We start from the raw sequence: 24,346 nt of genomic DNA on the forward strand, positions 1-24,346 counted from the left end.
GGAACTCAAGGCGCGGGGGGCGTGGCCGGAGCCCCGCGTGGTCGGGGGCGTGGTCGGGGGCGTGGCCGAGGGAGGAAAATATAAACATGTGGGCGGAGCACCACTGGTGCAGTTTTGTGTGCTGGTGAAGGTGGAAGCAGGTGAGCTTCTGCTGTGGGACCCTGAGGACAGGCTGGGAGGTTACTAAACAAGTGTGAAGGTATTTTGATTATACTTTCCATGCCCCAAATTGCTCAAAAGTAAACAAACAAAAAACAACACAGTATAGTTAAATAGTGAATGATGAAGAATCTACGGGTCACTGCGGAGCATGGACAAATTAAGTATTTTCCGCCCTAATCCTCTTTATCAAAGACAATTCATTTACTTACCTTATGTTGTAATCAATGAAAAAGGCTGGCCTAAGAATCAGACAGATCTGGGACCCAGCACCACGCCTACAAATAATTCTCAGTTTCCTCTTTTACAAAATAAAAAACAATTGTGGGTACCCCTTGTTGAGAAGGGCTGCATTAAAGATGCTTCAGGTAATTGTTACCTTCCTTAATGCAAAAAAAAAAAAAAATCATAAAATGGATATTGTCCTCATTTTACATCAGGAAGCAGGCTCAGGGAAATGGAGAAACTTGTCCAAGGCTAGCAGCTAAGTGCAAGAAGAATCAAACCCAGGACATTCTGGCTTCAAAGTCCTATGCTTAAAAGATTGCCTCTTAAAATAGGAATTTGGTATTGTCCACCTTTCAGGGAATAAGGAAGGAACTTGAACTAATGCCAAGGGTCCTCTTTTCATGTCTTATGCAGGGTCAGAGTCTGGTCTACAGGAAAACCCACGTAATGCTAATAGCAGTAGTCATTGTTGTAGTGAAAGACTATTGTGTATTAAAGGTTTATTCAGTCTGTCACTGTATTCGCATAAATACAAATCTCTGCACCCTTACAACAAATAAATGTGAAACTTTAAAAAAAAATTAACAATATCTTGAAAAACAATCTCTCAGTTGCCTATATGTAGTAGAAGTCTACAGGTTAAAAATGAAAATGAGAGGGCTGCTAAAAATCAACTGCTCTTCTTTGTATATTTTATAGCAATAATTGCATAACAAATCAATGTTTTCCCCTCTCTCCCCTTCTCTTCCTATCTCTAATAATTAATATATTTTTAAAAAAAATAAAGCAATGATAGGGGAACTTGCTCCATTTTCTCTTTGTTCTATTGGCTGGTCAAATAAGGCATATTAACAGGAGAAAATCACAAGACTTCACATAAGCATTAAAATTCACCAGAAAGTAAGGCATAATGAGTATATCTGTCATTCTGAACTAAAGAGGGGAAGAGAGGGGCCTAGGACTTCAAAAGGAAGTCAATTGAAAAGGAGATGAAAAAAGGAGTTAAAGTTTAGTAAACAAATGCTTGTTGGGTCATCCTGAAACAATGGGTCACAGAGAAGACTTTGATAAAAGGCTTTGCTGGGTTCTTCCTTGTTCATCACACAGCAGTTCAGCTTAAGCTATAGTTATCTATGATGATATCTCCCTTCATTAAGCAGGTCCTCATCCTCTACCTAAATTCTTTTCAGGGGGAAGGTCAAAGGTTCTTTCTGAGTATTTTGTTTCTTAAAAATAATCAGCTCAAAATATTTAATATCCTAAAGAGGCATATTTTTGGATGATACACTCTACTTTTGGCTGTCTCTTGGCTAACTGGCTATACATCAAGGTAGCATGCATAAATCTCAGTCTCTTGGCTGTCTTTTGGATGATACACTCTAACGTTACAAAAAACGCCCCTCAAAAACAACCTACGAAATCACAAATATCTAGAAATACAACTCACTCCTAAACAATTCAGGGGAAAGAAGTAATTACAAACAGAATTAGGAAATATTTCAAATGTGTGATAATTAAAGATAATGTTTCAAATTTTGTGATACCACTAAAACAGATTAGGGGGAAATTTAGTTTCTTTTTTTTTTTAATTAAATATATTTTTTATTGATTTTTCACAGAGAGGAAGGGAGAGGGATAGAGAGCTAGAAACATCGATGAGAGAGAAACATCAACCAGCTGCCATCAACCGGCTGCCTCCTACACACCCCCCTGTCTTGGTCTTTTAGAAAGAAAGTCTCAGAGGCAGAATTGAAGCAGAATTGAGATAGCTGGCCTATGTGGTCTCAGAAATCAAGTTCCGGAGGCCAAAGAAGAGACCTTGGAGCCAGGTTCAGGGGGCTTAGCTAGGAACACATTTGGAGCTGCCCACTGCTCCCCTGGTTTTAAGTCTTGTGGGAACTTCAGAGCTTAGGAGAAAGGAGGCAGGGGCATGCTTCAGAGAGACCATGTGCTGTGTCCTTTGTCTTAGGGTTTTTATCTGTTTTCTAAAGGCTGGAATTTTAGGGGAGCCTCAGGGTAGGATCTCAATACAACATTCATCAGCTTTATTTATAGGTGTGCCCTTTAATACGCTGGTTCACCAAAATGAGTGTCTAGAGTCTGGGTTGTGGTCTCTACTGATTGGTTGGCACTAGTCATTGGTAAATGCATCTGGTCCTGAGGTGAACCACAGCATGCTTCATCGGGTTTTGCTGCTTTTCTGGGCCTGGAACTGAAACACAAGGCCTAGATATCATCTCTCGTTCCAGTGGTTCTCAACCTTCCTAATGCCTCGACCCTTAAATACAGTTCCTCATGTTGTGGTGACCCCAACCATAAAATTATTTTTGTTGCTACTTCATCACTGCAATTTTGCTACTATTAATGAATCTTAATGCAAATATCTGTGTTTTCCAATGGCCTTAGGGCCGCTAGTGGTTCATTAAGCAAGTCCTCAGCTTAAAATATTTAATATCTGAAAGAGGCGTATTTTTGGATGATACACTCTACTGCCTTTCAAAAACAACCTAGGAAATCACAAATACCAGGAAATACACGGTGAGACCAAAACTCTGTGTCTGGGCTCCACAGATCAAAGGCTTTGTTCCTAAAATTATTTGGTTCTGATTATTTGGATCAGAACCTCATTGTGCTGAGGGCTTAGTGCTTAAGGGAGTGGCGTTGCAGGGGTGAAGAAGGCAGGTGAGTCAGGGCGCTGCCTGAGGCCAGTTTGAATAAGCTGTCTATCTCAGTTTCCCATTCCACTTGCCAAGGAGTTTTCCTGGCTTCTCACTAGCCCGCCTCAACGAGAATGTTCTGCATTTGTCAAATCATTAAAATATATCCTTTCAATAGGTGCAGTTTATTTTACTTAATCAGGCTGTTTTTTAAAAAAAAACAAAAGAGCCTTGAGCATAAGTGTAGCCTATGAATTTAGAGAATGTGGAGGACGGGTTATAACAGAGATTGTATAAGGTCTTAAGGGCCTTAGTAAGGACTTTTCTTTTTACTCTAAAGGTTGGAATCCACTGGGGGATTTTGAACAAAGATTGTCACATGATATGATTTATACTGTTGTAGGGATTGGATGAGATCACATATATAGGGTACTCAATTCAGTTATTTGATAGATAGTCCTTTGCTTTTCTAGGGCAGTGTTTCTGTGAAACATAAAACAATACCACCATCTAGTGGAGAAAATCCTTAAGGCTTCTTTAACAAAGGAAGTTAAAATTTAACTTATTTTCCACATAAATAAATCTTGTAAATCAGAACTTTTTTTTTATTCTATGTGATTTATGCAAACATAAGGTAATATAGTTTCCAAGACATTATTTCATTTTGTTTTTCTTCCCACCTCAAATGTTGGTAAACTTCAATTTTATACCAGTGTTCAGTTGTAAATCATCCGCTCCCTGGGTGATCTCATTTATAGGCACTATTATTACTACCCTATCCAAGCATTTAAAACCTTTATCTTTTAGCCTTGGCTGGTTTGGCTCAGTGGTTGGAAGAGTCTAGGGTTGGATGTACATGCGGGAGGCAACCAAAGAATGTGTCTCTCACATGGATTTTTAAAAAAATATATTTTATTGATTTTTTACAGAGAGAAGAAGAAAGGGATAGAGAGCTAGAAACGTCGATGAGAGAAAAACACCGACCAGCTGCCTCCTGCACACCCCCACCGGGGATGTGCCTGCAACCAATATACATGCCCTTGACCAGAATCGAACCCGGGACTCTTCAGTCCGCAGACCGACACTCTACCACTGAGCCAAACCGGTTTCGGCTCACATGGATGTTTTTTTTTTTCTGTCTCTCCCCATCCCTTCCCTTTCTCTAAAATTAATGAAAAAAAAATATCCTCCAATGAGAATTAATAAAAGAGAAAAAGAAAGGATTTTCTAGGAATGTGAAAAATCTTAAAAATAAAATAAAAGCTTTATCTTCTAGTTCCTGGCCACACCTTTATTCAGATTCCAAGTTCTGAGATAGGGTATGTAGCAGAACAGTTGCAATCAATAAAAGCTACTGGAACTATCAAAAAGTAAGACCAGCCCTGGTTGGTTTGGCTTAGTAGATAGAACTTTTGATTCCAGGCATGTGCCTGGGTTGCAGGCTTGATTCCCAGTGGGGGTTGTGCAGGGGGCAGCTGATCAATGATTATCTCTCATCATTAATGTTTCTATCTCTCTCTCCTTACCCCTTCCTCTCTAAAATCAATTATAACCTAAAACCAGCAGTTCAATCCAATATGGTGACTGATTTCACCTCATGGTAATCCCTAGCCTCATTATACACCCATTTAATATATTAATTAGCATGCTAAATGACACACCCCTCTCAGCCATGATCAGAAATGAAAAGCTCATACAGTATAAGGACACAAAATGGCCAGCAGAGCTCCCCTGAGAAATCTCTGCCTCTTTCCCAGGAAGATCCTGCCTATTCCTTCCCTTTATTGAATACCCTACTCTTGATTAAATGAACCTCAATAAAGGAAGCAAATTCCGCTAAAGGGAACTACCCTGTCTATGAAGTGGCCTGCTCTCTGCCTCACTACTTCACTAATAAACTCACTTTCACTTTAAACTCTATGTTGGCTCATATTTGAATTCTTTCCTGTGAAAGAATTTCTTGGAGCCCCAGAAAGCCTGCATCATTTCTAGATCGAAGTCCAAGGCATGTCCTCACCTATATATTCCCATGGCCTCTCAATCTCCACATGTCAAAACAAGAACTCATTCCATTTCACCCCAAATCTGTTCCTATACTTCCCATAATATGTTGTAAATTACAGGAAATGCCCATGCAGGAATCTAGAATTCAACATTGCCTCTTTCCCCTCTTCTAACTCCCATGCCGAATCAAATAGCTACTATTGTCCATTCTTTGTAAAAAATTATTTCTCACACCCAGCCATCATCATTCATTTGGGCTCTTACTGGTCTCCTTTTACTCCTGTTTCGCTTCAATATGTGCCACAAAATAAAATGAGCAACTCTTGCTTTCTCCCTTTTCCTTCCCTTTCTCTCTCTGCTCTATTCATGAGTGATTTATCATCTATCCATTTGAAGTTATTTGTCTGTACACTGGGTTTTGTAATTCTGTGGAAAATATTTTTAATGTGTTTAATTACACATTTAATGCCTGAATACGCTAAGTGTTAAAACTTATTCATTAAAGATAAATCAAGAATCTGTTTTGATGTACTCTTCTACTCCCCTCCTCAGAGGTAAACTTTTATAATACAATTCATTCATTCAATTGTTCAGCAAACATATATATGAAGTATCACATCTCACTTATATATGGAAACTAATGAACAAAATAAATGGATGAATAAAATAGACACAGAGACATAGAACCATGGAACAGACTGAGGAATTTCAGACGGATATGGGTGCTGTGGAGGTTTGGGGATGTGGGGGAAAGATTAATAAGGGAACTTATATGCATACTAGAGGCTTGGTGCATAACATTCGAGCACTGGGGGCGGGGGGTGGGGTGTTCCTCAGCCCAGCCTGCGCTCTGTTGTAGTCCAGGATCCCTTGGGGGATGTCCACCTGCTGGCTTAGGGGAGCAGGCCTAAGCCGGTAGGCAGACATTCCCCAAGGGGTCATTAGCACTGCCAAGGAGGCGGGAGAGGCTTCCACCACCGCCCCTGCGCTTGCCAGCCACAAGCCTGACTTCTGGCTGAGTGGCACTCCCTCTGTGGTAGCACATTGACCACCAGGGAGCAGCTCTGCATTGAGCGTCTGCTCCCCTGGTGGTCAGTATGCATCATAGCAACTAGTCATTCGGCCATTCAGTTGATTTGCATATTATCCTTTTATTATATAGGATATGCATAGCCCATGAACACAGACAATAGTGTGGTGAATGCCTGGAAGGAGGAGTGGGGAGAAAGGGGTCAATGGAAAACAAACAAACAAACAAACAAATAAATGGGACACCTGTAATACTTCCAATAATAAAGATAAATTTAAAAAAAAAAGAAACAATAAAAGACTTGAAGTAATCACACAAATTGCTTAAAATCTATTAATGAGAGGTACCTGCTGCCATGACAGCAAGCATGTCAAACTCAAGGCCCACAACGAATATTTTTGCAGCTCAGCCAATAGAACAGTATGTAAGAAACGTTTTAATAAAAATTTCATAACTTAATTTTTATAATGTCCTGTTATACATTAATTATTAATAATGAACTACAATATTCACTAATAACTGATTACTATGGTTGTGGTGCATTCATTTCCCTTATGTGCCTTACACACAGGAGCACCATTTCTCTCCACTAATACTAGCAGCGAATATTTTAGCAGCTGGTTGCCACATCATTAGTCTTGGACTGACTTGTTTGGTGTGTGCAACAGGAAATATTTGGCTTTTGGAGAACAAGAAAAATAGGTTTATTTGCATTATGCTTATTAATTTGTGCAGTTATTCAGTGTCTGGTAAGTTAATGTTCAAGAAAAAAATATTAATTTTTATTAAAATGTTCTATTATTTTATGTTAATGATTACTCATTTATTTTAGCCCTTTGTATTCAGCATGCTTCTATCGAAATAAACCTACGTTTCTATGAAAATTGAAGCTTTTGTTTTTTTTTGTGGCCCACATAAACTTAAACCTTGTTTACTTGGCCCGTTTTAGCTTTTGAGTTTGAACATGCTTAGTGTACAGTATATTAGAGAGACTGGACCTGATTAGGGAGATCAGAGAAAGGTTTTTGAGAAGAGACTAGTAACCTAGAGCCTACAGTTCCAACACAGAGTACCCACTAGCCACATGTAGCTATTGAAGTATAAATTAACTAAAATTAAATAACATTTAAAATTCAATTTCTCATTCGCATTATTCATATTTCAAGCACTCAAAAGCCACCTTTGGCTAGTAGCTAACAGACTGGACTGTGCAGAGAGAGAGCTTTTTCAACATCTCAGAACGTTCTATGAGACAGTGCTCAGCTAGAGAATGAGTAAGTATTAACCAGGCAGAGAAGGGAGGGAAGAGCATGCTAGGCAAACAGAGCCCAAATGGCAGCAGGTACAAGGTGACAGTACAGACCTCACAGGGAGCCGGTGTGCTCCATGCTCCACGGGGGCATGGAAGAGGGCAAGGGAGAGCAGTAGTAGATGAGGCAGCATATATGTTCCAAATTGCTAGAGGGAAGAAAAAATCAAACCAACAACAAAATTAATTCAGTGAAAGACAGTGAAAGAAAATAAGCAAAAACAAAACAAAACAAAACAAAACAAAAAAAAAACAGAAATGCTCAAAAAAAAAAAATGGGAAAAAGATAGCAGAAACGAGGTAAAATATATCAGTTCTAAATTTGCATACTATGTACCAGAGGCTGTGCTCATCTGCTTTAGGCAAGATACTCCATTCAGTACAACAGCTTCAGCAGCCTGAGCAGTGAATTAAGTGGGTGTATGAGCAGAACTACTACCCCTGAGTCTTTGAGGGTGGCATTGATTTGTTCGTGCACCTAGTAAACAAGTTTTTCTTTTTTTACTCTCACCAGAGGAATAATTCAGCCTCAAACGTTTAGAAAAAATACGTATTGTTTTTTTTTTTACTTTAGAAAAATATATCCATTAATATGCTTTTAAACGTAAATTAATAAAAATTATCCTTATTCTATTTTAAGAGATGAACCCAGGTCCATCTTTCTGCCAGAGTAGCAATAATCTGATGTCACATCAATAACATTGTTTAATAAGAATAAATTAACAAGTAACAGAAAAAAAAAAACACCTGCCATTTATTACACATCTTTTGTTTTACATGCATTTTAGAATGTAGGTCGTATTATCTCCTTTTTACAGATAAGGAAGTTGGACTGTGGAAAATTAAGCCAACTGCTCTAGGTTACAAGCCAGAGAGTGCAAAGTTGGGTTCCCAAGGCAGGCCTGTCTGATGGAAATTTTCCTTAGACTAACCTTCTGTGGTAGGGCATGTTTCCTGTTTAACAGAGCACCCACAATGGTTGGTTCCCTCCCTAACCATACAGTCTCATGAGGTATAGGTCTTCATAGTCAGCATTTTGCTCCACCATATTCCTTATTCGTTCTCACTGTAGTAAAATAGGAGGTCAATGAAGAAGTCGGGCATAGGAACCTTTCCACCACCATCTAAAGCACCAACCAACCCCCTGGGATGCTATACTCTGTTTATGTATATAATTTCACCCAAAAGTTTAAAGAAAATGCCTGTGTACACATTTCCTTTTAAAAAAATATATATTTTTAAAATATATATATTTTATTGATTTTGTACAGAGAGGAAGGGAGAGAGATAGAGAGTTAGAAACATCGATGAGAGAGAGTCATCGATCAGCTGCCTCTTGCACATCCCCTACTGGGGATATGCCCGCAACCAAGGTACATGCCCTTGACCGGAATCGAACCCCGGACCCTTCAGTCCCCAAGCCGACACTCTATCCATCGAGTTAAAAAAATATTTTTATTGATTTCAGAGAGGAAAGGAGAGGGAGAGAGAGATAGAAACATCAATGATGAGAAAGAATCATTGATCCGCTGCCTCCTGCACGCCCCCCACTGGGGAATCAAGTCAGCAACCCCAGCATGTGCCCTTGACTGGAATTGAATCTAGGTCCGCAGGCCGAAGCTCTATCCACTGAGCCAAACCAATTTCGGCTGCTCATTTCCTTTTAATTCAACTTCTCACTCACCCATCTATCTAATTGTTTTTACTTGTACCAAAGTGATTTACACAGATTATTGTGAGGCTACCACCTTTTTGTTTTTGTTTGTTTGTTTTATTAATCCTCATTTGAAAATATTTTTTATATTGCTTTTTTAAAAACTATATTTTTATTGATTTTTAGAGAGAGAGGAAGGGAGAGAAATAAGAGAGATAGAAACAGGAAGTCATTGATTGGCTGCCTCGTGCACTGCCCCCACCAGGATTGAGCCCACAACTTGGGCATATGCCTTGACTGGGAATTGAACTTGAGACCTCTTGGTTCCTGGGTTGACACTCAACCCATGACCCACACCAGAAAGGATCCATTGTTTTTTAAAGAGAGTGGAAGGGAAGGAGGGGGAAAGAAAGAGACAGTAACATCTACTGATCGGTTGCCTCCTGCATGTTCCTGACATCAGCCTGCAAGGTACATGCCCTTGATGGGAGTCGAACCCATGACCCTTTCTGTACAGGCCAACACTCTAACCACTGAGGCAGACCAACCAGGACAAGATCACCACCACCTTTTACATGGAATATTCTTTCCAGACTCCAGCAAGTATCCCTAGGAGAGTTCACCATGTTCTGCTGTTACAAGTTATTCATGTATATGCATATGTGATGAGCTCTTCTCTTAAAACTTTGTATTCAGGTTACTGTAAGATCTTGCCTTAGAGAACACACAGTGGAAGGTTTATGCATCTTACAGGGGTGAGTTTGCCTGTCTACTACAGGAGAATGCAGGGCCTTTCCACCCCCAGAAATGCTGGCTTCCTCTTGACAATGGTCCCAGCTTGCCATCCAGCACAGACTGGGTAGGTACTCAACCAACGGATAGTGTCTCTTAGATATGCTATGAAGGTCCCCACATCCAAATAAATTCTACCAGTGCCTAGCTTCCGGTCCACAGTGTTTGCACCAAACCCCGCAAGATGGTTTTAGAGCCATAGTCTAAACTGGAAGCAGTCTTTGCCACCTCTTGGCTGGACAACCACAGGCAAGGAGCTGGCTCCCTCATTTGCAAAATGGGATGACCAAGGGCCCCCTTTAGAGTTGTGGTTCATGAAATTATGCATGCAAAGTGCTATTTCAAGGCCCACCACTAGCAGAAGATGAGACTATTTTGCAGGAGAGGAAACGGGGTATTGTCAGGAAATAAGGGGAGCATCGGGAGGGGTGGGTAACGGTTCCGCGTGGCACGCCGCGGGGTCACAGCTCTTCTGCCAAAATTTCCACCAAGATGACCCGGAAAAAAACAAAAAACAAAGTTTTTTTTGCAACATCCCAGGCTCCCCCAGCGGAGACCTGGCAGCACCCGGGCTCGCGCACACAGCTACTACTGGACCTTCCCGGGGATGCGCCCGCAGCGCGCTCCGCCCCGGAAACACGCCCCAGCCGCTTTGGCGCGCTTTAGAAACTGGTCCGTTCCGTGTACATTTCCCAGTCGCGGCAGCTCGGGAGGCTCAGTTCTAGTGTTCTAAGCCTGCGGCCCTCCATCCCCGCGCAGCAGCAATGAGGAGGACCCGCGACGAGGTGGACGCGACGCTGCAGATCGCCAAGCTGAACCCCGCGGAGCTGCTACCCGCCGTACAGTGCCTGGGCTTCGGCCCCGGAGCCAGCGCGGCAGCCGGCGGCGACTTCTGCCTCCTGGAGCTGGAGCCCGCGCTGTGCCAGCAGCTGGAGGCGGGGTGCAGGTGAGCGGGGCGCCGCGCCTCCTCCTGATGTTCTCTGATGGGGATCTGGGCCAGGGAGGTGCGTTTATTTGCAGGGGTGAGTGGGGTGAGGGGCTTACAGCAGATTGGTGGCCGGATCCCCAGCTCGCTGTCTTTTCCCTGGGATTCCAGGCCACTGCTAGGCCGGGCAGTGAGCTGGATGGTGTGACCCATACATGGGACTGCTCCAGCTGGGCTTGCCGGCTCTCTCAATTGGCGCAATTCTTGCTCTGTGGAGCCCATCCTTGTGTGAGGACTATGAGAGCATCATGACAAATTTTAAATTCTACCACCCTAGAGGGGAACAGTGTATAATGAAGATGTCCATTGACATGTCAATAAATCATGTATTTTCTTTTCCCATTTTCCTGTAGTATGGTGATTCGTGGTGATAAAGATGAACAGGCTGTGCTGTGCAGTAAAGACAAAACCTATGACTTGAAGATAGCAGATACTTCCAATATGTTGCTTTTAATTCCTGGTTGTAAAATTCCGGGCCAGTTAAAGATGGAAGAAACCCACTGTAACATTATTCACACTGAGGTACTGTATTTTGTCCCCCGATTATATAAGTATGACAATGACAACACATGTCTAATCTTGCCTTTAATAAAAAACTTTAGCTATGTAATGTATAACCACAGGAACTCTGAAAAGTTCTCTAATGATATTGGAAAGCTCTCAGCATTGTGATGTTTGTTGTCTTGTGAAGTTGTCTTTGTTTGCCAGTTTGTGGACTGTGGATGACACCAGTCTTTCTGTTTTAGTCCTTACGCTCTTCTTCTTATTATTATTATTTTAAAAATATATTTTATTGATTTTTTTACAGAGAGGAAGAGAGAGAGATAGAGAGTTAGAAATATTGATGGGAGAGAATCATCGATCAGCTGCCTCTTGCACACCCCCTACTGGGGATGTGCCCGCAACCAAGGTACATGCCCTTGACCGGAATCGAACATGGGACCTTTCAGACCGTAGGCTGACGCTCTATCCACTGAGCCAAACCAGTTTCGGCTACGCTCCTCTTTTGAAGGCCTTATGTTCAGCAGCAAACATCAGGCTCCGGGCCTTGTCTTGTCAATCAGACTTTGAACTAGTTTGAGAGCAGAAGCATCCCCTGACTTTCCATTTTAGAATTGGAAGGCACCCAGAGATGATCCACTTCAGCCTTTTCTCCTTTCCTGCGAAACACTTGTTGGGCCCCTACTATTAGACACCAGGCAAGTTCTGAGATACAGAGAGGGGTAACAGTTCTTTATGCACCATTTAGCCTCTATCAGCTGGATTTCTTTGAGTGGAGGGTCTCTCACTGGTTCACCAGTCCAATAAGGAATTAGTTGCAATTCGAAATTGTGCAGAGTTCTTGAATAGAACTTGTTCTCCCTTAACTTCTGCGTAATTTTGATAGCATGAGTAACACAGACCAAGGGTTCCCTCTTCCCTTTAACATTTCTTCATTATATGAAGACTGTGCTAATGTCTCTTCTTTATTTTCTGTTGTTCAGTCTAAATGTATTTGTTTTCAGTTGTTTCTATTTTTAAAAAATATTTTATTGATTTTTTTTTTACAGAGAGGAAGGGAGAGGGATAGAGATTTAGAAACATCAATGAGAGAGAAACATCGATCAGCTGCCTCCTGCACACCCCCCACTGGAGATGTGCTCACAACCAAGGTAAATGCCCTTGACCGTAATTGAATCTGGGACCTTTCAGTCCACAGGCCGACTCTCTATCTACTGAGCCAAACCGGTTTTGGCCAGCTGTTTCTAGTTTGTTTGTAAAATTGTCACCTTTCTGGTTATTCTTTTCTGAGCATACTCTGGTTTCCAAAGTACACTTGAGATATGGAGCTCAATTACTGATTCCCCGTCAGTTGGCAGTGCTTCTGAAAGAGGGTTTGAAAAGATTCCTGAAGATGCCTATCCAGCTGTTTGAGGTGCTGGATCAGTACCTTCCCAACAGAAAGCAGACCAACAATTTCCCTTTGATTCTTGTTGAGGGCAGTTGGGCGGGTTGGAATCGTATGAGATTTTTATTTTAGAATGAGCCCTAAAAGTTATAATATACTTATCATTTTTAGATCTTTGGTTTTTCTAATAATTATTGGGAACTAAGAAGATGTAGACCTAAATTAAAGAAGCTAAAGAGACTTTTAATGGCAAATACCTATGAAGGACCTGACAGTCAAAAAGAAAAGGATTCCAATTACTCAAAAGTAAGACTATTATTTTCATTTTTATTTGGAATTAAAAAAAATAGAACTATAACTACAGGCACTTACTGGTGACATTTTTACATTTTAAACTTTATATTATGAAAATTTCAGACCTATCCAAAAGTAGAAAGAGTACGGTATATTCATCACTCAGTTGAACATTTAACAATATTTTGTCAATCTTGCTTTTTTTCTATCCCCTTCTTTATCCCACCTTGTTTTCCTTACTCTGAAGTATTTTAAAGCAAATTCTACAGACATTTACCTGGCTGAAAGCCCATGCTCCTAACTATGCAAAAATAGGTTTTTACATGTTAAATTAATTTTTATTTAATTGAAAGTAATAATTAGGGGCTCTTTAGAAGAGACATTATGCTATTGGAACTTAAGTATTACATAAATACATCATGTATTTTTACTCTAATGTCAAAATTGACAATTCTTGGAAGTATAGAAAAATATAAACCAAGTAAATTTTTTTTTAATGTAATTCAAAATGATAGAACTCTACTGGTATTCTGAAGACCATATTTGTATTAGAAATTCTCTTTTTCTCCATTGACTGATTTATTTATTTTTTTTTAGAGGGGGTTTACACCTTTATTTAGATATAACTCATATACTAAACAATTCACTCATTTTTAAAGTGTATATATAATTCAGTCTTTTTTAGTATATTTACAGTGGTATGCAATCATTACAAAAATTTAGAACATTTTTATCAGCCTCAAAAGAACCCTGTGCCTTTTAGCTATTACCTTCCAATCCTACTTTTCCCAATTTCCTTCTACCTCAGCCCTAGGCCACCACTAATCTTCTTTCTGTTTCTATTAATTTGTCTCTTCTGGACATTTCACATCAATGGAATCATATCATTTGTGGCCTTCTCTGATTGGCTTCTTGTTTGACTTAGCATGATGTTTTCAAGTTTCATTCATCAGTAGTTTATTCCTTTTTATTGCTGAATATTACCCTACTTTATGGCTATATCCACATTTTATCCATCCATTCATCAGTTGATGGGCATTTTTAATTGAGATGAACAACACTGCTGTGCTATATGCATTCATATTACAAGTTTCTGTTGCATTTATGTCTTCTAAACATTTTTTTTTTTTTTTAATCACCAGGGGCCATGCTTAGAGGAAGTGGGGTGGGGGGTAGGAGGCAGAGAGACATGGATCGGTTGCCTTCCCTAGGTTCGCTGACTGGGAATGCAACCCAAAACCTGGGTATGTGCTGCCTTGACTGGAAATCAAACTGGCAACCTTTAGATGCATAGGAGAATGCTCAACCAACTGAGCCACTCCGGCAGGGCTGCACCTATATTTTCATTTCTCTTGGGTATATATCTAAGAGTAGAATTGCCAGGTCATGTGCTTATTCTGCATAATCTTTCGAGGAACTGTCAGGCAGTGACTGCACCATTTTACATTCCCATCATATGAGGGTTCCAATTCCTCCAGATCTTTGACAACACTTGCTTTTTTTCCATCTTTCTAATATCCATGCTAGTGGGTTTGAAATGGTATTATTTTGGTTTTGATGTGCATTCCCCTAATGACTAATGATTTTGAGCATTTTTTTCATGTGCTTATTGACTATATATTTTTGGAGAATGTCTATTTAGGAACTCCTTTGTCCAATTTTTAATTGGGTTATTTGAATTGTAGGAGAGTTCTTTATACAGTCTAAAAACAAGTTCATTATCGGATAGATGATATGCAAATATTTTCCCCTGTTCTGTGAGTTGTCTTTTCAATTTCTTGATTTTTTTTTAAGAATTGTAAATATACTTAAATAACATTTACCATTTTAATCACATGTGGATATTTCTGTGGCATTAAGTACATTCACCTTATTCTGTGACCATCACCACTATCCATCTACAGAAATTTTTATCTTCCTCAAACTGAAATTCTGTACCTATTAAACACTAAATCCTTAGACTCCCCTGCCTCCCAGCCTTTAGTGACCAACATTTTACTGTTTCTATGAATTGTCTACTCTTAACTATCCCATATAAGTGGAATCATGCAATATTTGTCCTTTTGTGTTGATGTCTTGAAGAACAGAGTATAGAAGTTTTTCATTTTGATGAAGTCCAATTTATCGATTTTCCCTTTGGTGTCATATCTAAGAAACCATTATTAAATCCAACATCATTTATGCTTTCTTCTGAGATATCTACTGATTTTGTGTAGTAATCATTACACATTAACAAAAGAAATTGAGCTAGTGTTTAAATATTGCCTTAATCTATTTTATGTATTTATCCCCCCAAATTCAAGAATCTTCAAAAATATTATTCAAAGGTTTTAAAACGTTGTTTGTTTGTTTTCTCTTGTTTCAGTATACAACTGAAGATTTGCTTGATCAAATTCAGGCAAGTGAGGAAGAAATAATGGCCCAGTTACAAGTTCTAAATGCCTGTGAGATTGAAGGTAGCATTACTGTCATTGTGGAATAATGATGGAATTGAGCATCATGTAAGAGAAAAAGAGAGACAAGTTTTTGGACATCTTCACCCTATTATATTTTCTTTATTCTTTTTGGAGGCTCACAGATGATGATATTTGCATTTTGGGGAATGGGTAGGAAATACATGTGATCTTTACATGAAGAGGTCAGTCCATGACCAGTACTTTAACCTTTTTCTTTGGGTTAAGTGGTAGTAGGAGAACCATGTTAGCTTGAGAAAGGTCTTCGGTATCAGGTAGTCTCATCCCTTCATTTCTTTTTTTTAGTAGGTGAAGAAACTAAGGCATATTTTAAAGGGAAACTGACTTGTTCAGGACTACATATTGAATTAGTGATAAGGCATAGAACCCAGGTGAACTTGAACTTGAATTCCTGGTTCGGAATTAATTTAGTAACCTCATTGTATTTCCAAATTGCTTGGAAGATAAGACTGTGTTTCCTCTTGTGATAACATGTAACATGCTTATAAATGGTTTATATGGTAACCTATGTACAAGATAGAACAGTGTGTGTTAGTCTCAGGGGTTGAGGAAGAAGCCTAGTATTATCTACTTTAAGTGTTTTGACTGGTTGCCGGTCTGGAGTTGGAGTTTTTTCCTCAGCATCTGGGCCTGCAGTAACAGTAGGCGTTCATGTGCATTTGTCAGTCCTTTTAAGCTAGCCCAGAGAAGCAGCTTAACTCAGCACCCACGTGTGAAAGAGGAGGAAATTGGCATGGGTTGATAGATTTACTATTCAATTTGCTCACAATCTTCCCAGCAAGATTAACTTTTGTGAAACCTTAAATCAAATGTGGCAAATTCTGCTGAGTAAAGCAACTGCACATGACTTAAGAACCAGAAACACTTGGCTCATTTGGTTCTAAGCATAGGAAATGCTTTCTTTCTCAGTTTTACATCACAATTCCATTTTTAATGTTGCCTTTATTTTTCAGAATAAGAATAGCAACATTCTCCTTTGGAAGTGGTGGAAGTGTACTTGATTTGTTTCTCCATAGGGGATGGTAGTGCCTTCGATTATAAGATGGCTTTTCACTTTTCGCGGGACTAGGGGAAGGTATCTTGATGTCCAGCCTTTATTTTGCCACTGGTCCACATCGTAACTCTGAGTCTGTCGTCTCTTGAGTGAGCTAGACTTTCTTTTGAGCATGAGAACCCCTTTGCAGGCCAGCTGAGGTGAGAGCGATGACCATGGCAGTGTCCCTAGCAGAGGTTACACTGCGGGATAGCGAATCCCTGGCCTTCGCCTCATTAGTATGACATTCTATGAAATGATTGTACTAGCCACGTCCATTTAGAACAACAAGATTATTGTGAGATATTGATTTTAATATTAAAGCATTTGAAAAAAAATCAGTGTTAGTCATATCTGAACTACTCTTTAAAAACCACAATTTGTAATGGGAGAAAAGCATAAATCGAAGCACTGTTTATTGGGAAAGTGAAGACTTTTTTTTTTTTTTTTTTTTTAAAGAAAGACTTTTAATGTCTCTCTCTTTTTTTTTTTTTGCAGTTGGTAAGAGCATGCTGCTATTTTATTACTTTATTAGCCAATTAATTTGCTTAATATGTTCTTTAATAAATATAACTTTGAATTTGTAGGTTATTGGAGGATTCTTGAATTTGATTATGAGATGAAACTTCTGAATCATGTAACTCAGCTTGTGGATTCTGAATCATGGTCTTTTGCTAAAGTTCCTTTGAATATATGCCTTCAGGAACTTGGACCATTAGAACCAGAGTAAGTATTTTAAACCCTGTCCCATCAGATTTCCTTAAAGCTAAGGAAATTATTTTCCAGGGTGGAACTAAACCCAGGGCATAGACTACTTATATTTTGATAGTTTATAGGAATTTAAAAATTATACAACCAAGAAGGATTTGGAATTTTGGTCACTGGGGTGAATAAATGTGCATTATGTTATTTTTGCATTAAAAATACAAAGAAACTATTTTATAATAGAAGTATACTCATATAATTCATGTAAAAATAGTTATCATGGGATCTGGCATATAGTAGCTTCCTAGTATATATTAGTTAGTTCCTAATATAAAGTTTTACCTGGTAGCTAAAATCACTTCATACTTCAAATCACAAATGTATATCTTATTTCTAGTGGCATATAAAATATATTGTATAAAGATGCGATAACTTGTCAAATGAGTGTTTTAAATTTTTCAGAGAAATGATTGAGCACTGTCTTAAGTGTTATGGAAGAAGATATACAGAGGAAGGTAAGATCTGGAGAGTATTTTAATGGGTATGAAATCTTGTATGTTAAAATTGTTATGCTTTCCTGAGGTGTGCTTCTGTCCAAAATAAGGACTCCATGGGTCATGGGAGGTGAGTTGTGTATAATTGCTTCTGGGGATTTCATGGAGGAAAAAGAAACAATAGGCGTGTGTCTCATGGTGAAGATAAAATGAAAGTATTGGATGTGTTTTCTTTAGGTAAGTTTAGTTCTTTATTTTCCCCAGGTGAAATTTATTTTGAATTGAGCGCTGATAAAATCTGCAGAGCAACAGCACAAATGCTACTTCAGAATGCAGTGAAGTTCAACCTCGCAGAGTTTCAGGAAGTGTGGCAGCAGAGTGTCCCTGAAGGAATGATAACCAGGCTTGAACAGCTTAAGGTGAGGTAGTGATGGTGATGGCTACCATGACAACAGATCATCATTAGTTGCTAGGTGAAACAAAATTTATGTTGGAACTGAATCTGGAGCCAATTTATTTCCCTAGCTACCCATTAAGTGTGTACTATACACTCAATCTATCACAAAATCCTCTAAAAAAAAAAAAAACCACCCAAAAGTCAACACTTTATCTAAGTATAATTTACATAACACAAAATTTATCTCTTTAAAAGGGGTTTTTAGTAAATTTAGTGAGTTACACAGCCATCACCACAATCTAGTTTGAGAACATTATCACCTCGATGAAATCCCTTAGTTAATCCTGATTCCCACTCCATTGGTTTATCTCAGTTTCCATCAGCACCATCTTACCTCAAGGTATCATATTCATTTGGCTATAAATAACAGTAATATCCCTAACCAGGCCATCCATACTTTTAATTTTGCTCTGCTCCAGTCCATTCTCTGTGGTGCTACTGGTATGATCTTTAATTCAGATTAGATCAATGTCTTGCTTAAATCACTTTAATGGTTGCCCAATGCATTTAAGATATAAAATCCAGAATTCATATTTTGGCCTACAAGGCCCTCCATAATCTCCCCTTCATAATTTCTGTCCTACTTAATGCATATCCCGTGTTCTTTCAAATTTTCAAAATCATCAGGCTGGCTTCTAGCATAGGGTCTTCACTCAAGGCTTTTTGTTCTAGAATGATCTCCCTAACTTCATCTGGCCACCTCCTACTCATTTTTGAGTAACTTCATCAAAGAGGCCTTCCTTCACTCTAAAAATATGCCCCTCTTTTACTCTTCCATAGCACCTTGTATTTTTCCTTCATGGCACTTATCACTTTGCTTTAAAAGTGTAAATTATGTTTGCCCACCTCCACTTTGATAGAATTTTGTTCACTGTTGCTTGCCAACATATATCACACTGCTTGGAAAGTAGTATATACTCAATAAGTATTTGTTAAATAAGAGAAAGGATTTGCTCAATTTTTGACTTCCTTTTAAGTCTAGGCACTGTGCTAGATGCTAAGGTGCCATCAACATCCTAAACATCTCAAAGGTATTTGGGCCAATTCAGTGTTTTAGCAAGGAGAGTAACCTGATGAGTTTTGCCTTTTGGAAAGAACACTATGACGGTAATGTGGATGTATGTATGTACTCTGTTTCCCCGAAAATAAGACAGTGTCTTATATTAATTTTTGATCCCAAAGATGTGCTAGGTCTTATTTTCAGGGGATGTCTTATTTTTCCATGAAGAAGAATACGGTACACATTTATTGTTTAATGAAAATAAAGGAAATTTATTACCTGTATACGGTACGGTAGTACGATAGTTGTCAACACAAACCAGACAAACTGTGAATCCTACAGTATCAGGAATTTACTCATTTATCCAGTGACAATCATGTCATCATCTTCTGGAACATCATCATAACAATCCAATTCCTGAATTTCCTGGTGAATTTCTTGTGACTCCATTTCTTTCAGAATCAGTGGACCAAATCTCTCATGTTTAGCCTTATTTTTGGGGGGATACCTTATATTTCACTCTGAAGGAAAACTGTAAGTAGGTCTTATTTTCGGGAAAACACTGTATGTATGTATGTATGGATGGATAAAGGTTGGCTAGATGATGAAAAGGAGAACTGTCCAGGCTCTTAACACTTAAATATTCCTAACTAAGACAATACTGGCTAAAGAAATAAGTGATACAGAATGGATAGAGAAATGTTGAGGCCTTAAAACCTATAGGCTAGTGACCTCTTAGGTGTGGGGTTTGAATAGTGGAATCTAAGTTGATGCCTCGGTTTTTTGGCTTCCTGGGACAGTGAGACTAGAGCAGGTTTAGGTGACAAATACTGTGAGTTCATACATAGGTTTGGATATAGAGATCAGATGCTCAGTCCACGAGACATTTGAGTTGCAGATACAAATCTTACAGGTATTAGCAAGTAATCAGTCGTGGAAATCATGGTTTAGTTGAGGTTATACAGGACTGACAGTTAGAAGAGTAGAGGGGCAGAATAGAGGCCCAGGGAACTGTGACATCAAGTTAGGAGGGTAATACTGAGATGGTGATGTCAGAGATAAAGATTCAAAAAGGAAGGAATAATTAGCATTAACAAAGAAAACAGCCAATGAGATGAATCCAAGGACCTAGTGGCAATGACGGTTTACTGGTGACCTTGAACTAGAGCTGTCTTTATAAATTGGAGTGGTAGAAGCCAGATTGCAGAGGAAAAGGGGAAAGTCAAGTTTAAAGAAGCTATTTCTATGAAAAAAAAAAAATTATTAGGTTTCAGTAGCTTGTGTTTCATGTAGTTGATATTTTAAATGCCCTGGGCTAAGCTAAACCTAAACAAAATAATAAGCCATATTTAAACATTAGACCATTACTTTACTGTTTTTCTCATTTCTTAATAGGGTTTGGCCTTGGTGGATAGACAGTCAAGACCAGAAATCATATTTTTGCTAAAAGTAGATGATTTACCTGAGGATAATCAGGAACGTTTTAATAGTCTATTCTCTCTAAGGGAGAAATGGACAGAAGAAGATATTGCTCCATATATTCAGTAAGTACTTTATTAAATATGAATTTTGAGGGCTGTTCTTTTAATAAAGAGTGGCATAGTAGTTTGGATTTTTATCAGAACAAATTTTTTTTTGAGTATTTCCCAAGGACAACGCTTCCTTTGAAACTTTCTCAAGTGGAGGCTGTCCTCTATAGTATCCTCTATAATCAATGATCCTGAAGGTAGGGTATGTATTATCTTCCTTACTACTTCATATATATATAAACTCCATTTATAGTTTTTTAAAATATATTTTTATTGATTTCAGAGAGGAAGGGAGAGGGAGAGAGATATAGAAACATCAATGATGAAAGAGAATCACTGATTGGCTGCCTCCTGCATGCCCCCTAGTGTAGAGTCCACAACCTGGGCATGTGCCCTGACCAGGAATTAATCCTGACCTCCTGGTTCATAGATGTTCAACCACTGGGCCACACCAGCCGGGGGCTTACTACTTTTTCTAAAATCACTTTTCTGCCCTCCTCCCTGCAAAATTGCAGCTCTTAGAGGGACAGTCAGACTATATACCCCTCTCTGATTGACACCTGTTACCTTTCCTGCTGCCTTGCTTTAGCATCTTGTAGAAGCCAGATTGCAGAAGAACAAGTTAGCCCAGAAGCCACTAACACTTCCCCCTCTTTGCTGTGTCTCACCTCTCAGGCCCTCTCTCTTTTCACCCAGATTGGATTCCTGGTCAATTTCTCCAACTATTTTTTTTTCTTCTTTCTGATAGACAGGTTTAATGATGCATTGTCTTCACACCGAAGACACTGTACCACCTTGCTTGCCTGCAGAGTCTTTAACTAAAATCCAGGAATATGCAAGTAGGCAACATAGACCAATTAGCCAGATCTAAAATAACATTTCCAATTGAATATCTAATAGGAATTTCAAATCCGACATGCTCATAACAGAACTGTTGATACCCCCTTGTCCTAATCCTATCTTCCTCATCTCAGTTAATAGCACTACCATTAATCCCAGTTACTCAAGCAAGAAGTCTAGGAATCAACTTTGTATTTTTCTTCCCTCATCCCTTGGTTCAAACTATGAGCAAATCCTGATGGACCATTTTGTATGTGACTCTGAATTGGTCTTCCTACTTCTATTTGGCCTTCTTACTTTCTCCCTCTTTTTCACTTTTTGTGAATATATAGTATAATGAACGCTCCATGAACTCCCCACCTAGTTTCCATAATCATCACTCATTGTCTCCATTATTTAAAACTTAGATGGATAATGCTTTTCCATTAATTAAGGCTCTTAGTGGCTTCCCATAATGCTTAAAATGAAATCACAACTCCTTTCCATGGTTTTCAAGGCCCTACATGATCTAACCCCTGCTCTCTTCCCATTCTTCCTTTCCTCATTATGTCCCAGTCATAATATTCTCTTATTTTTGATGTAGAGAAGAGGAAGCCAAAGTTCAGGGAAAGCACGTAACCTTGATAAGCTCACACGTAGCCTAATACCAGGTTCTCTGAGTCTACATCCCACTGTACCACCTTGCTTGCTTGTATTTCTACTTTGGAGGTTGTGAGATAGAATGGAAAACAAAAACTTTTAAGTCATAGAGAGCTGGCTGCAAAATGTGGATTGCCCTTCCTGAGCCTCAGTTTCCTCATATCTAGTATGGGGTTAAATAATACATTATTCATACTATGCTTGTGAAGTTTGAAGATAATACATTCAATGGACCTAGTCAATTAAGGCTTAGTAACTGGTCCCTACCCTGTTTCTCCTACACACACATACCCTATGCCAGTGTTTTTCAACCTTTTTTGGGCAAAGGCACACTTGTTTCATGAAAAAAATCACGAGGCACACCACCATTAGAAAATGTTAAAAAATTTAACTCTGTGCCTACATTGACTATATATAAAGTAATTCTCTTGAATAGGAATCAAATAAACACAAAGAAAGTATTTTATAATTACTTTATTATGAAATATTAAGTAAACAAAATAGTGAAAAATTATAAAATTCTTGTCTGCACCTACGGCACACCAGGTGCCGCGGAACAGCGGTTGAAAAACGCTGCCCTATGCTTGTTGGGAAGATGAGATTTAGGAGAGAAAGATATAAACAAATAGTACTGTGAATATTATGTTATGTTCCCTAAAATATTTATGCTATTCATTTACTTATTTTTTGTTTCTACAGAGATTTGTGTGGAGAGAAGCAAACCATAGGTGCATTGCTCACTAAATATGCTCGATCTTCGATGCAAAATGGTGTTAAAGTTTATAACTCAAGAAGGCCCATTTCTTAAAAGAACAACAGTCTTTTCTCTTCAACTAAAGTTCTTTTATAAAGTTGCTGGTTATTATAAGAAAAATATTCTTTTGTACATTTGTATTTCAGACTTTAAAAAACCTTGTACTGTGAGGCATTTTTCTTTTCATCTTAAGCATTTTGAAACTACTGCTCTTCTTTTTTCTTAAACCTAAGAGGATATTTCTGTCTTTCAAGTTATGTTTGTATTAGGTACACAATATAAACAAGGACAGAAGAAAGTGTTATTTCTTATGTTTAGTATATCTCTATAGTTCATTTGGTTTTATTTATTGAAAATGTTTTGCTTTTTAAATATTTAATATTGTATTTCTTTCATTAGGATTTGACATTGTAATCATTAATAAATTTAAAAGTTTTTAGAGAACTAAATAGCCAAGAGAATTATTTATGCACTTAAATGTCATTTCTCAAGCAAGTGGGTTCCCATCTAGTTTCAACCTCCCACCAAAACAGGAAGTCACTACATGCTATCAGTTATCTACATTACTCATGTTCATTGATGAAATTGACTTGATAATTGCTCCTCCATTTGTCTGGATGAAATGGGATGAAATGGATTTTATCCTCAGTTTGATGTGAAGGATTATGATAGAGCAGTTTATAATACTTTGAAAGGCAGGTAGACAGACATGAGCAGAGTAAGGACAATAGGCCAGGGACAGAAGATCACTCAGGTTCTTAGTAATGGACAGTTTTGTAAGGTAGAAACTTGTCCCTGGAGTGATTTTTTCCTCTGCTAGCATGTCTCTGGTCATGCAGTTTATTTATTTATTTGTTATTTTTAAAAAATATATATTTTGATTTTTTTACAGAGAGGAAGGGAGAGGGATAGAGAGTTAAAAATATCGATGGGAGAGAAACATTGATCAGCTGCCTCCTGCACATCTCCTACTGGGAATGTGCCCATAACCAAGGAACATGCCCTTGACTGGAATTGAACCTGGGACCCTGCAATTTGCAGGCCAACACTCTATCCACTGAGCCAAACTGGACAGGGCTGGTCATGTAATTTAGACCCCCTGACCTTACCTCCCTAGAGATAACATCTAGGGCTCAGCTGTATTTTAGCTCCAGGCCCAGAAAAGCAGCAAAACTAGACAGTAGAGGCTACCTCAGGACGAGTTGCATTGAACAATGACCCCCTGCCCTGGCTTAGACCCATCAGTGGAGACCCCTCCCCGCAAAAAACACACCTGGAAAACTGCTGAATATTCTATTGAGATCTTCCCTTGGGGCCTCTGCTAAAATCTCCTCCCTTAAAATCCTTAGGACATAGGACCCAGCTCCCTTTCCACTCCTGGAGAGTGGGTGTCTTCCCTTCCCTCCCCTCAGGTGCATCAC

The 24,346-nt window shown here is 38.9% G+C and overlaps 1 protein-coding gene across 1 annotated transcript; it reads left to right on the forward strand.

The window, feature by feature from the left end:
• Window positions 1–10,478: 10,478 nt before the first annotated feature.
• DSCC1 (DNA replication and sister chromatid cohesion 1) lies at window positions 10,479–23,371 on the forward strand. Its single transcript, XM_084864933.1, has 9 exons — window positions 10,479–10,779; window positions 11,172–11,340; window positions 12,878–13,012; window positions 15,366–15,456; window positions 17,095–17,233; window positions 17,675–17,727; window positions 17,971–18,125; window positions 20,559–20,707; window positions 22,871–23,371. Exons 1-9 carry the CDS (start codon window positions 10,598–10,600, stop codon window positions 22,977–22,979), a joined length of 1,182 nt encoding a protein of 393 aa, XP_084721059.1. The 5' UTR covers window positions 10,479–10,597; the 3' UTR covers window positions 22,980–23,371.
• The last annotated feature ends 975 nt before the right edge of the window (window positions 23,372–24,346 follow it).

Source organism: Pipistrellus hanaki (genome assembly GCF_964339955.1).
Source record: "Pipistrellus hanaki genome assembly, chromosome: 17".
NCBI classification, from domain to species: Eukaryota; Metazoa; Chordata; class Mammalia; order Chiroptera; family Vespertilionidae; genus Pipistrellus; species Pipistrellus hanaki.